The sequence below is a fragment of the Varanus komodoensis genome, unplaced genomic scaffold, assembly GCF_004798865.1.
Source record: "Varanus komodoensis strain SLA01 unplaced genomic scaffold, ASM479886v1 scaffold2, whole genome shotgun sequence".
In the NCBI taxonomy this organism is placed as follows: Eukaryota; Metazoa; Chordata; class Lepidosauria; order Squamata; family Varanidae; genus Varanus; species Varanus komodoensis.
Window position 1 is genome coordinate 50,550,030 of NW_025335568.1, and position 13,317 is coordinate 50,563,346.

The 13,317-nt window shown below is 42.6% G+C and overlaps 1 protein-coding gene across 2 annotated transcripts in view; it reads right to left on the bottom strand.

Moving 5' to 3' along the window:
- The window catches only part of DYNC1I1 (dynein cytoplasmic 1 intermediate chain 1), a 211,775-nt gene that overhangs the window by 176,361 nt on the left and 22,097 nt on the right, over positions 1-13,317 (bottom strand). The window contains exons 5-6 of one of the 2 annotated variants that reach the window (XM_044428769.1): positions 4,376-4,435; positions 1,390-1,505 (exon numbers count right to left, since the gene is read on the bottom strand). In XM_044428769.1, coding sequence (XP_044284704.1) covers positions 1,390-1,505; positions 4,376-4,435 — 176 coding nt within the window. The remainder of the gene's footprint in view (positions 1-1,389; positions 1,506-4,375; positions 4,436-13,317) is intronic. The other variant, XM_044428770.1, reaches the window with a different exon arrangement.

Here is a 13,317-nt window from a genome sequence, read left to right on the forward strand (position 1 = left end):
CTCTGTAAGCAAGGTGTCCCAGGTTTGCTCTGGTTCTTTAGTATGCTATCCCCCTTTGCCCTTTTGTAAATAAACTTACCATCTGTCATAGTTAAATGGCTGTTCTGCATTCCAGTTAAGCTTGGGTGCTAAATCCAGAGCTTCCCTCTTGGTTTATTGCTACCATTTAAAGTTGATGGAAACAGAGGGTAGCAGGCTTGGCCCTAAGGGTGTCTGAGATGGTCTCAAGGTGCCCTGACCCAGGCTGAATTGACATACAGGAGGGTGGCAGCTTATCTTGGCTGATGTTAAATCCAAGCATCCATTTCTCCCTGCTGCCTGGTTGGAAGTTAAGAGATTCTCCCTTCATAATCACAAAACTCCTCTCCAAAAATCCAAAATCAATGGAAAGAACCAGTCATGACATCAAAAGAGCTAAAATGAACGCATAGCAGAAAGGTGGAAATGGTTATATATTGATTATTAAGAGAGAGAGAGAGAGAGAGAATCCAGCTGAAGACCTTCCTAACAACCAGTTTTTATCCTAATAAATCAGGGATTGGCAAATCTCAACCAGGGTAGCCATCACCAAAAAACATCTTATTATTTGCTGCTCTGCTGTGTCAGACAGCCAGAACATCCAGAGCTCCGTCTCAGGTGATGAAGAGAGCATGTGATGAGGAACATTTGGAAGAAGCTGGTCATTGAGGTACTCCAGTCCCAAGCAGTTTAGAACTTGAAGGCATGTATGGATAACTGGTAGCCCTGAAGATCTGGGGCTTCAGCTTCCATCAACCAGTTAATAGTCATGAATGATGGGAATTACAACTGAACATTATCTGCCACAGGTTCTGCAGTGCTGGTTTAAAGGTGAAAAACTTATCTCTGACTTGCCCCAAGAAACAAACCAGTGATCAGCACAGATCAAACTCAATGGGTTTGACATCTTCCAATTGTCTCATCCCAGTTAATACTCTGGTGTGGCAGCACTTTTCACAAATTGCAGTGTCTGAACCCCTTTTTAAGGGCAGCCTCAGATAGTCCCTGTAACTGTGGTCAGGTGCAGAGAAGCCTCAGGCTGTAATAAGGTCCTCTTTCATCAGGTGACATCATACATCTAGTGCACCAGCTGAAAAGACACCACTGCCACCAGCACAGCCAATGGGAGGGCTAGGTCAAGGGTGTCCCCAAACTATAGATTTAATATGTTAGGGGAAAGACTATGGTTTAAATAGCCTATAAAATGGTTCTCAGTAAATCTCAAATACAAAAAGTTCATGATTACTGATCAGTGACATCTTCCAATTTCAAGAAGTTTTACTTAAGCTACTGAGAGAGAGAGAGAGAGAGAGAGAGAGAGAGAGAGAGAGAGAGAGAGAGAGAGACAGACTATAAGAAGAGCCAATTTACCTTCAGCCCGATGAGTATCCAGAGGTGTCTGAGTCTCCTTGGAATAGGACACCACTTCACGAGGCAAGAAGTCCACCTGGGTGATCTTGGACACTCCTAGCTTGTGTAGGCGGCGGCTAGAACATAGAAACACACAGCATTAGTTGGGCACTGAAACCTGCTTCCAAAAACCCTATGGCTCCCTCACCCAACCTGGTAGTGTCCGGAGAAGTTCGAAGAGAGCTCTCATTACTTCAACCACCTATGGGGGTGATTGCAACCCAAAACATCTGGAGGACACCAAGTTAGGGAAGGCTGTTTATGAAGATCAGCTCCCACAAGCCTAGCTTTTGCTTCCCTGGACTTCATCTTCTCGGGGGATGGGAGCAATGGGAAACTGATGCAGACCAAAGTCACCACCTTTGCTCTGGTTTGCTCTGGAGCTTGAAGCAAAAATTTCCCACATGGCACATTAAGTACTCCTGCTAGTGCAGCATTCTTTATTTTTTAAAGGACTTGAGCTCACTTTTTCAGATCTCTGCATTTATCTAGAGTAAATGCAAGTGATACAGGTTCTAAAGCATCAAAACACAGCCCATTCTCCCAGCGTGCAAAGGCTGAATCTTTATATCACACCAGAATCTTTACTGCTAGATCCCTTATACATAAATGATAAAGGACAGCAGGTATTTGGCTTTTTTAGGGTAGAGGCGGTTAGAACACTATAGACCCGTTCACAGGATGGGGAGATACCTGCTACACTATAGTGATACTGTTCTTAAAGCCTGAGCTTATAGGTAATTACTCAAAAGTCTTACTATGTTAAATGGGATTTACTGCTTAAGTAATTGTGTATAGGACTACCATTATGCTCTCTTCCCCCACCCCCAATAACTTTATTCCAGGAAAAAAACAACTTGCGCATAGCCAAAGCCAGTTTTTAAAATTAGTATAATGTTATTCAGAACATTATACAATTTTAACTAAACTGAACTCAAGACTGGGAAAACCCTGGGTTAAATCTCACACGGTTGTTGTGAGGATTCTGAGCAGGAGAGAAAACAATTTGTCACCCTGAGCATCAAGAGGAAGATCAGGGTAAAAATATTAAATCAAAACGTAATTATTTTATTTATTTATTTATTTATTTATTTAAAACATTTCTATGCCACCCCCATCGCAACAAGCCTCGGGCTGGCTCACAAAAAATACAAAAAAAAAAAAAAACATTTAAACCCCCCCGGTGCATTCTTGGCCAATTTAAATCCTAATAAATACAATAATTTAGCAATTAAAATAATTTTTAAATAAAAAGGTCTTAGACTGGCGCCAAAAAACAAATAATGATGGTGCCAGGCGGACCTCTCTGGGGAGCGCATTCCATAGATGGGGCGCCACCGTAGAGAAAGCCCTCCTCCGGGTACTCACCCTCCTAATATCCTATTATTAGGATCCTAATAAGCTAGTTGTGCTATTTCTTGGCTTTAGCTTTCAACATTTTCATAAAACTAAGTTTTACAATGGGAAAAGAGAAAGAATGATGGAAATGTTCTGTTAATATCACAATGATGGACAAAAAGCAAAGGTGTGGGGAGGAGACCTTTGACATATAGAAACATATAATTCTAGAATATGTTTACATGCATCTTAAGGTTTCCGCAGACATGCTGTGTTAACATTTCATCTCCAGCAAAATGAAACTGCAGCTTTTGTGCAGCCATTCTCTTGTAGCATAAGCTAACTGTGGAACTTTCATGGTCCTGTATGAATTTGACCTGGACCAGAAGCAAGCCTGCTCAGAAGTCTGTGCTTCCATTTTCCCAGATAAAGGCTCCCAGGTTTTGAAACTCAGGCTGCTTCCACCCAGAGGACTCCTAATGCTACCAGCTGGAAGGCATTCTATAGCAACTCAGCCCTTTTTCCCTCCCTGAAGATAGAAGAGCGGTGGGAAGATGCAGAGCTTATTACTGGAAGATGACCATAACTAGGGTGATTCTAGATGAAGCATTGGCAGCAGAATTGCTAGCTCTGCTCGCTCACATTTAATGGGGGAGCAGTGTTTCGCATGACACAGCCAACCTCCTGTGATACTTCCCAGAGCTGCCTCTGCCTTTTGCCTTAATGCAAAAAAGCAATTAAGCAGAATAGGAGCACAATCTGTTTGCAGATGTGGACAGGAAAGGGTGAGGCTGAGAGCGAACTCTGCATGTGACTGATCCTGTTTGTGTAGTTCAGCCTATTATTATTTTACCCTTGTGTACGCATGCGTGGTCTGATTTGGATTGTGACTGTGGTGTTCCAAGTGGGAAAGGTTTCAGCTTCTCCCATCTTCTGTTGAAATTCTACCCACCCATGGGAGGGGATTAAAAAAGAAAAAAGTCTCCATGGGCAGCTCCTGAGTTTGGAAAGCACTGACCCCAGGCAAGGTGGATGATGTGCTGGGATGTCCCTCCTTTCTTAATTGCTTGCTGTGTGTTTCCAGTGGGAATCCCAGTCCCTTGTGCCTGCCCTGATCTCTGCAAATCAGAGCACGAGAGCAAAATATTGCAATGCTGACAAGGAGAGGAGGTGGAAATTCTTATTGCTCCAGCAACAAAACTCCCACTTGCTTTAAAACAAGAGAAAAAATGACTGTTCTAAACAGCAGTTATTGGGGCTGGATAGTTCAAAGCAATGAGCAAACCATAGAGGAAGAGGAATTGTCCCTTCCCTGCCACAATGCTGCAGCCCATGAGCTGGTGTGGCAGAACATAGCAGAACAAAAGCACTGATTTTGCACAATTGCAACTTATGCAGGAAAATAACTGATTTGGGAGCACTGCGAGCCTTTTGTGTGGAAGCCCCAATACTACCGTCCTGCTCATCATACCATGAGTTAGAGAGATTGCACAGTAAGAGCCTCATCTGGAAACACAGAGTGACACAGATAAAACCCAGTTAGGAAGCTGTTTCAACATAATGCATGCAAATAAAGTTAGAATACAACCAAAAAAGAGTGGACATATACCCAAGCTCAGAGTCAGACTGAAGCTGCAGCACTGAAGGGTCTGTGTCCCACTGCAAGGTCCTAGCCAGGTTATCAGCCGCACAGCACAAGGGGTGAAAAAGAATACACAGAATTAACTGAAAGGAGGGGGGAAAGAAACCGCTTCATCATTTGCCACGTATTGTACAGGCACAGAACACAGCTCCAAAAATACAACAGAGAACCACAGGTACTGCTGCACAGCACTCGTTTTTAGCCAAGAACAGGTAACTGAGCAACACTCCATGTCAAACTAGAGGATGTCACACTCGCAAGAACAAGAAGCTTCCAATACGAGCGGTTTGCTCAGCTTTGCTTAATTAAAAGTAACAAACTTGACAGGATAGGCCTCCTTGCTTCATTGATAAATATAATTCATTACAGATTTTGCACATGGATTCTTATAGTGAGCTCTCTGGGTCCAAACCCACCACATTGCTTTTAGCTTGAGAAACATCATGAAAGTCAGAGGGAAGCCCTCGCACATGCCGACTTACCATGTGCGCACCGGAGGCCCCATGCTCTTAAAAAAGCATTTTGCAAGCAGAAACAGGTTGCTGCATGCTGGTTTTTGTGCTGCAGGCACGAAAGACTACAGCAGGGAGGTCAGGAAATCTCTGCATGCAACACTCGGGGCCTGTGCATGGTGCCCTGTGTATGCACTGACTGATGGATGATCAGTGTTGCCAGGTATGAATTAAGAGCACTGGATGCATTTGAGGCAGGAGGATGCGGGATTCCAGAAGCACAATATTTTTTTTCAAAGAAATTAACCATCCTTCCATCCACAAAGTGTCCCAAGCAGTATACACATTATGAAAAACAAATACCATAAAACAAGAATAGTACCTAAGGAGAGGCATAAGAACCACAAAACAACCAAACAAACAAAAATCCAAATAAATCAATTTCCAGAGAACACCGAAAGCTGACAATGGGCACATTTCCTCCTGTGGTCCAATTCTGAGAAGCAAGCCAAAGCAGCCCTGCAGTAGATCCAGATATATCTCCCAGATCAAAATAAATGGGCCCTCCACATGGCAGAGGAGATGCCTAAGGAGATTTCAACCATGATTCATTCTCTTTATTAGGAATGAAATTACATAGAGAGAAATACTAGCAAATGACCATGAGTTGCACTGGCAGGAACTGGCCTGGCATAATAGACTATAGATATAGTCAAGCCTTCGGGCAAAAGCCCATGGCTGCCAGGACTGGACAGAGCTGGACACTCCATCTACATAAAGAGACTCTTGCTGGTGCCCCCAGGCACAAGCCCTGCCAGACTGTACCCCACATTCCATGATAGGTGGGTCTGCTAGACTAGGATCAGTGATCCCTAGGATGGGCAGGTCCTAAGCCAGTTCGAGCTGGCTTTCCCAGTCCTGTGCCTTCCTGGCTTTCCCAATCCTGTTTGGGCTCCAACCGCCAGAATTCCCATTCAATGGTGCTGAATGGGAATTCTGGGAGATGTGGCCCAAATGCCACTGAAGGCCACTGGGTTGGGGAATACTGACTTAGAGCATGGGTGCAAAACCTCCAGGCTGGGGGCCTGATTCAGCCCACAGGATACACCACAGTCTAACCTGCAGTACCTTTTGGGGTTCGTCCAGCAGGAGGGTTTGGGCTATAAGCATAATCTCTGGAGAATCACCTACTCACCTCAGAGAGCATCTCCCCTACACACACACATGCACTCACACACACACTGAGAGAGAGAGAGAGAGAGAGAGAGAGAGAGAGAGAGAGAGAGAGAGAGAGAGAGAACGAGAGCGCTATCTCTGAGATTGGCAACAGCAGCCAAGCAAGGATTCCCCTGTTGGTGCATGTCATCAGCTGAGCCCCTTCATTATCTCTGATTCCTGGGGACAGGGGTTCCATGGCAAACCCCCATCCTCACTGCTGTCTCCGACCCGAGTTCAAGGGTAACAGCAGGGATATATTGCGGGAGGCTGAGCCTGACCCATTCATGTAGGGAAGAACAACTGTTCCTCTCAGGCACTGCCAGGGGAAGTTCACACATTGCCCAGCACCCATGGGGAAGCGGGGACAGAAGGTGCAAGGGCTTCACCAGAGCAGGTTCAGTGTCTCCTTCCAGCTTGAAAACTTGGAGGGGTATGCCTTCAGTGGGCCTCCCCACCCCAAAATAGGTCTGCAGCCTTGGTTTAGCAGATTAAAGGTTATCACTGACACTTTGAATTGAAGGTAGGAAAAACCTGACAGCATTGCTCTCTGTACAAAAAGAGCTTTCAAGTCTAGTCTTATGATTTCTCTGTTCAGTAACAAAACTGCTTCTCTCATTTTACAGATGATAAAATGAGGCCAGCCTAGCAACACCTAGTAAATCCTCTTAAAAGCTGGATTGTTTCCAGACGGAGAGAATCAAGCGTTAGGAATCAAAAGACATTGTACTTTCTTCTTGATTTTTTTTTCCTTTTAAGAGAAACTATTGGAGAGCACAGAGGTCTGATACCATACCCATTCATTTCCATTTATCTTGCACAGGTTGTGCCCTTGCTTGGTTGGGTATCAGTGGTAGAATTGCAGCAGATTGGCCCCAATGTTACGCATACTTCCCTGGAACACAGTGGGACTTATTTCTGGATAAACATGATACAAATGGATTGGGCTGCAAATGTGATACAATATAATGCCCTGGATGGGTTCCATTCCTATTAGTTGAAGGGGAAGTAAAAGATCAAGGACATTTTACCACACTGACACATCCAGATAAAATCAATATTTAAGTCTATTAAAAGGAGTGGGAGGAGAAGGGGGGCTCACTAAGGCATTTTCAAAATGTTTCAAGGTCAACCATTCTTATACAGGGACTATCAATCTGCCCTTGTTGTTGACTAGGTCAAAATCATCCCCACCTCCAATTCTGCATGCTATTATAACAGCATTATAGAAAGGGATGGCTTCAAAATAATTTTAAAAATCCAATACAATTTTGCTCAGGATTTTTAAGGTGGTTTTTTATGCCACAGATCAATAGCAGAGTAAAGCATTAGTGGGAGCAGAATTCTCAGCCCCAGTTCCATGCAAGCTTTTTACATGAGTAATGGAAGACAAAATGCTGTTAAGGAAGTGAATGCCTGATGCTAAACACTTTCTATGACTCATGTGCTACAGAAGTTGCATATAAAACTGAAACAAAGTGAAAATGACCTCTATAATGTCTCCAAGATCATTAACAAAGAGTGTGAGTTGCTGAGTCTGTGCCAGCTTCTAATGCTATGAGTATCGTGGGGCCACTTATACCTGCACACCCAGGTATGCGGGGGGCGGCGGGGGGGGGGGGATACATGTAGCTTGCTTGAGGCAGTCATTACCCCTTTGCTCCATCCTCTTTCAAAACCTGTCAAGTGTCCCAAGTGACAAACAGTATTCCATTAGGGAGAATACCATTACAGTGTGATTACAGAAAGAGCCCGGGAACTGTATCCTCAGCAGGGAAAGATGCTGGAGGTTATTGGAGGAAGAAGTCACCTTGTAGGTTTTATGCAAGTTCAAGCATCAGATTTGCCCTTGCCAACCCCAATTTCAAATGCTGTTCAGGAGCTATGTGAAAAAGGTGTTAAGAACCAACTACTAATAGGTTCCATGTGTACACCCTGCCTTCCTATTTCACAATGCTCAAGGCGGGTTGCATAAGATCCAAAATGAATATATATATATATATATATATATATATATATAGAGAGAGAGAGAGAGAGAGAGAGAGAGAGAGAGAGAGAGAGAGAGAGAGAGACTCTACCACCAAAGCCAATTGCAGGATCAAAACATTAAAAGCAAACTAAAGAAGCGGAGCAGCTAAGACAATGGCAACCATCAAGAAAATGCTTGGAGAAAACATTAGATTCTTTATCTGAACAAAAGCAGGTGTTCACTAGATTTGTCTGGGCAAGGCAAAGCTAAGGCAGGGCACTATGGCTGCAAATGCTCTCTCTCAGTCACATACTGCTACTATTTAGTATTTCAGGACCATATTTAGATATTTTTTTGCCCAAATCACAGGGCTTTTTTTGGTCATAGAACGCACCAGAATGGCGTTCCAGCACCTTTTTTTGACGGATTTTTCCAAGTGATTGTGAATCACCCTGTTGGGCGTAGCAGATCCTTGGCAAAAATCATTAACATAGTGCCTGCGGGCTGCTTGTGTGTCGGCGCTGATTGTCGGTGCTGATTGTGAGGGCGCTGCTCAGCTTGGGATCGGTCGTGTGGTCGCGTGCTGAGTGCTTACTGCCGATGGCGACGATTGTGTAAAAGTGTGACCCCAAGACATGAGTTCTGGCACTTTTTTTTTTTTTTTTTTTACAAAAAAAGCACTGCCAAATCACATAGCCATGGCTCACAGAAGAGGAGAACAAGTGACTTGTACTTCTTTTCCTGCTTCTACTGGAACATAGTGTGTGTTTTGATTTTGGTTAAGAAACTCAAAAGTAGCTGTACTGTAATTAAAAGAAACCTGACTGCAAATTTATAAATCAAACATGACAACATGGGAAGCAGAAATTGTAAATCCCAGAGCTTCCGATCAGAGCCCACCTTTCTCATTAAATATGAAACCTGCTAGTTCTCTTATATCACAAACCAAGGGAAAAGTGAAAATAGGAACAAGTCATAGAGACATAGAAACAGAGCGAGTCAGAAGGGGCCTCCCGGGCCATCTAGTCTGACCTCCGGCACCAGCCGGCTCCGCTCACGAAGTCATATATATCTATTCCTCTACTTTCTAATGCAGCAGTATGGACCCACTTTCAGCCTAACAGCCAAATTCAATTTTGGAGAACCTCTCAGAGGTGCCAAATTCCAGAGACGGATGGCAACAACTACACTTGTGATATACTTAAAGTATTGTTTGATTGGGTTCTCTTTATCATTAGATTCCAGACATATTAATATAGGTTATCATTTCAGAAATCATCTGATTTTTTTGGAGAACTTCCAGAAGCAGAAAGCTTTATATGAATGTCACTTGAACAACAGGGTCTCTCTCGGCAGGTCTGTTGACTCTGTAACTACAACAGGTTAACCATCCGAATCTTTACCCAAGAGGGCTAATCTACAGATTTTACAAACACCAGAACTGCCCCTTGGAAACTGCATTGGTGAAAGTGTGCATAAGACAATGAGAAGGTGATATTACTGCAATGAGTAAAAATGACTTCGGTAATTTTAAAACTGAGAGATGTACAATGCTGAATGCTCTCACCTCTTGACAAGTTTACCAAAAGCTCTAGTATTGTCAGATCATTTAAATGGCATGAAGGGAAGAAATCACAAAATTGGGTGCGTTATAGAGAATGAGGTGGCAGATGAAGATGGAAGGATTCCATTGTACAACTTCAACCTACAGGTGGATGGGCTGTCCCATGTTGAAAGAGATAGAGAAAGACCTGATCTTCCTTGAATGCATACACTAGGAAACTAGAAAGCGATCTATAAAGCAATACATGTGAAGACCATGACACCAGCATGCAGCAATAGGTTTTGCAAGAAATATTTGTCAGCAGGTTCCTTTTCCCCTCCAGTTTCTGGCTCCTCATTTCATGGCTTTTGTTGTCCAATGTCATGTCTTTCATGAGTTATCCCTCCCTGAGTATACAATTGAGTAAATCATATTACTGATTTCTTTGGGTGCCACCTCTAAAAGAAAAGCAGACTAATTAAAGCTTTCATGAGTAGATTAATGAGCACAGCAGAGCCATTGACTACACAAATTCTGTGACATTACATTACATATTAATATGGATAGAGCTGGGGCTCAGTTTGCTAAGATACTCTAGGAAGATCCCTTAGGGAATGCATGCACCTCTCCTCTCCAAACTGCACCGCAAGGAACTTGCTAATGAGAACAATAATCCAGAGGATAGAACTCTACACATCCTTGAGGAACATGAACATTTTCAATGATACCACAAGCTCACATGCAAAAGAAAAAGGTGGGGGGATAATGAATGTTGAGCTCCCTGACTTTGCAATTGGCAGACCTCCAGGACTTGACTCCCCCTTTCCAGGTCACATGGACAGAGACTTCTCACCCAATGCTTTGCTTATTCACGTGTCCTAGAGGGCCTGTTCTCAACTAACTGTGCACAGGATCAAACCCTACACAATTGTACTTGGGAGTTATTTCCACAAGGTTAGGAGGGTTGGACCTCTTTCAGCCTGAGTGCCAATTTCCTTTTCAAGGGGGCTCTTGGGAGCCACCTCCAAGTGATGGATGGAGCCAAAGGTGAAAGAGATAGGGCTGAGATATGGCAGCATAATTTAGCTCAAAGTTCTCCATGCCAGTAACTAAGCCCCAGAAGAGGCATTTCAGCTTGTTGAAGTGGAGAAAAAACTGAGCAAAGCCAAGAAATCACAAAATGGCCAGCAGCCGGGAGAAAGGAGGTAGACTAGGCAACAATTAGGAATTCCAGATTTAGCATCAGGGCTGAGGCTCAACACTCCTGTATTAAATGGCCTGGGACGGACAAGTAAATGTGTCTACATTCACAGTATTAAATGGATTGTCTCATGGGCTTCTGTTTAGTGTACAGAAAAATATTGTCATGGAGACCATCTGAAGAATTCTGGTCTATATAAAGAATACATTCATAAAAACTATGCAGTTTTTGAAACCAGACCAAAGTCTTCAGACAGCCCAGGAGCTGCAGCTTGGTCACTTCTGGTCTAGCATGACGACTTAGTGAGGCCTTATTTATACATTTACTGGATTGTAGCAGCTGGAAATTCTAGATTGGTGATTTGCACCTTTCAGACAAAGACTATTCCTAATGTACCTAATGGCACACACCAAAAATATATAGCCACAATGTTGATATTTGTAGGAAAACTATGGAAAAACTTATGAGCTAATTATGCAATTCTATGCTACTCTATCCAACTATGTAATTATACTTTGCCCCAGAAGGGAAATATTTGTGGCAGCAGGAATATAAATATCTCCTACCTTATATTAAACAGCTTCACCTTCTAATTAGAGTTGATTCTTCATTCATCCTTCATTAAAGCATATTTCTCTTCTGGTTTTTAGAACTGTTTCTTCTGATATCTGCACTACTTCACCACATGCATTTTAAAAACTGTTTAAAATAATTTATTCATGATATTTCTATAAGCCAGCCAATAACAATATATTCTTGGCAGCTCACAAAATAGAAGATATTAAATGCAGTAATAAAATACAATAACCAAAATTAACAAATTGCAGCATAACATTTCTTGTTGGCAACAGAAGAGATAGAGCCAAGTTATGTCATTCAGTAATTCAGATGCATGATATCAACCCCATGCTATGTAAACTTGCAAACAGGATCCAGATTTAGTTATGCATACTGGACACCCATTGAACTAACAGGAAGTCATGACTAAATGGAATCCCATGACTGTAATGGGTCTATTCTGATTTAAATCTAGGTCTAGAGGCTGCACCCACTGAACTGTTCCATCTATAGCACCTGTCTGGTATAAGCAATTAAAGAGCCTTCCTATGCTTGTCTACTTAAGTAAGCCCACTAAATATAATGGGGCTTACTCCCACATAATGAAATGATTATAATTTCATTAGCCACTTCGTACAGATTTTCCTATAACACAAATAATCTCCATGTAATAAAAGTATGTGTGTGTGTGTGTGTGGTTATCAAGTATACATTCTTGTGCATTCCTAAAACAAGATGCAATTCTGTCAATAAGCAGATGAGAACATGACAGATGCCTGTCAATCAATGGAATGGAGATGGAAGGATTTAATGTAAACTGTACATCCCTAGCTGGAAGGTGTCCCCCTCAGCTGATCTAATGTACTGCTCTCACATTTAGTGAAAGTTTGCAATACATGAGCTTACCCTTTTCCCTATCTGAAAACCCTTCCCCCAGAACAAAATCCCTTTCCAACTACACAGGTTGAAGACTGTGTGCTACATTTGTTCCTGTCATTTAGGCCTTAGCGTTAATGCAAGATTATCCTTTCGTTTATCCCTGGAGGCTCTAATTCCTATTGTACAATATCAGAATGGTAACAGGAAAGCAAGAATGGCTTGCATATGTCTAACTACCAGTGCCATGCCTTTTACAGTTATTTTTGTTAGTTTATTATTTTTTAAAGGAATCTACTTTTCCACTGCAACTTAGATACCCTTTATCCCTTTTCCCTCAAGCACTATGCAAAAACAGATGGCCAACTTTAAAAAATTGATCTACAATAGAAGTTTTCAAAAATTGCCACAAGCTCCGGAGATAATGCTGCCTTGAGCAGCTTGATAAAATCATGTACACACTGATTTTTAAAGAAGGGATCTAGAAGATAAGTTCCAGGTGAGGAAATTGACTCTTTACACTGCAACTCATATATTGCTTAGTGAGAAACAGAATCTGAATTTCAATATATGTGTTTGCAGATCTGATATACACCAAATTTGCTCATGTGTTTTGCTCAAATTCCCCCAGTATAAAAGGCTGATGCACTTCTCCAAGGCCTTAGTGACTGGCAGTTACAATATACTGATTTTTTTGTAATTTGGGTCCAACCCTCTTTGCTTCCAGTCCTGCACACTACTGGGATGTAGCCTCCAAGAGCATCTCCAGAATCTCTCCTGGGCTTTAAATGGGATTATACAAATTCCTCAAGAATAGACTATCAGTGTTTGCTAGTCCTGATGGTCATATGCTACTTCCTTTATTAGAGACAGCATGCCTATATGCACAGTTTGCTGGGGAACATGGGTGGAAATGTGCTGTTGCACTCACATCCTGTTTGTGGTTTCTCAAAGGCAGGTAGCTGGCCACTGTGTGAACAGAATGCTGGACTAGAGGGACCCTTGGTCTGATCCAGCACAGCTCTTCTTATATTCCTCCACCCTGCCTTATGCCCAAGGGCCAGAAAGAAGGGCATGCAAACTAGACAGAGAGGG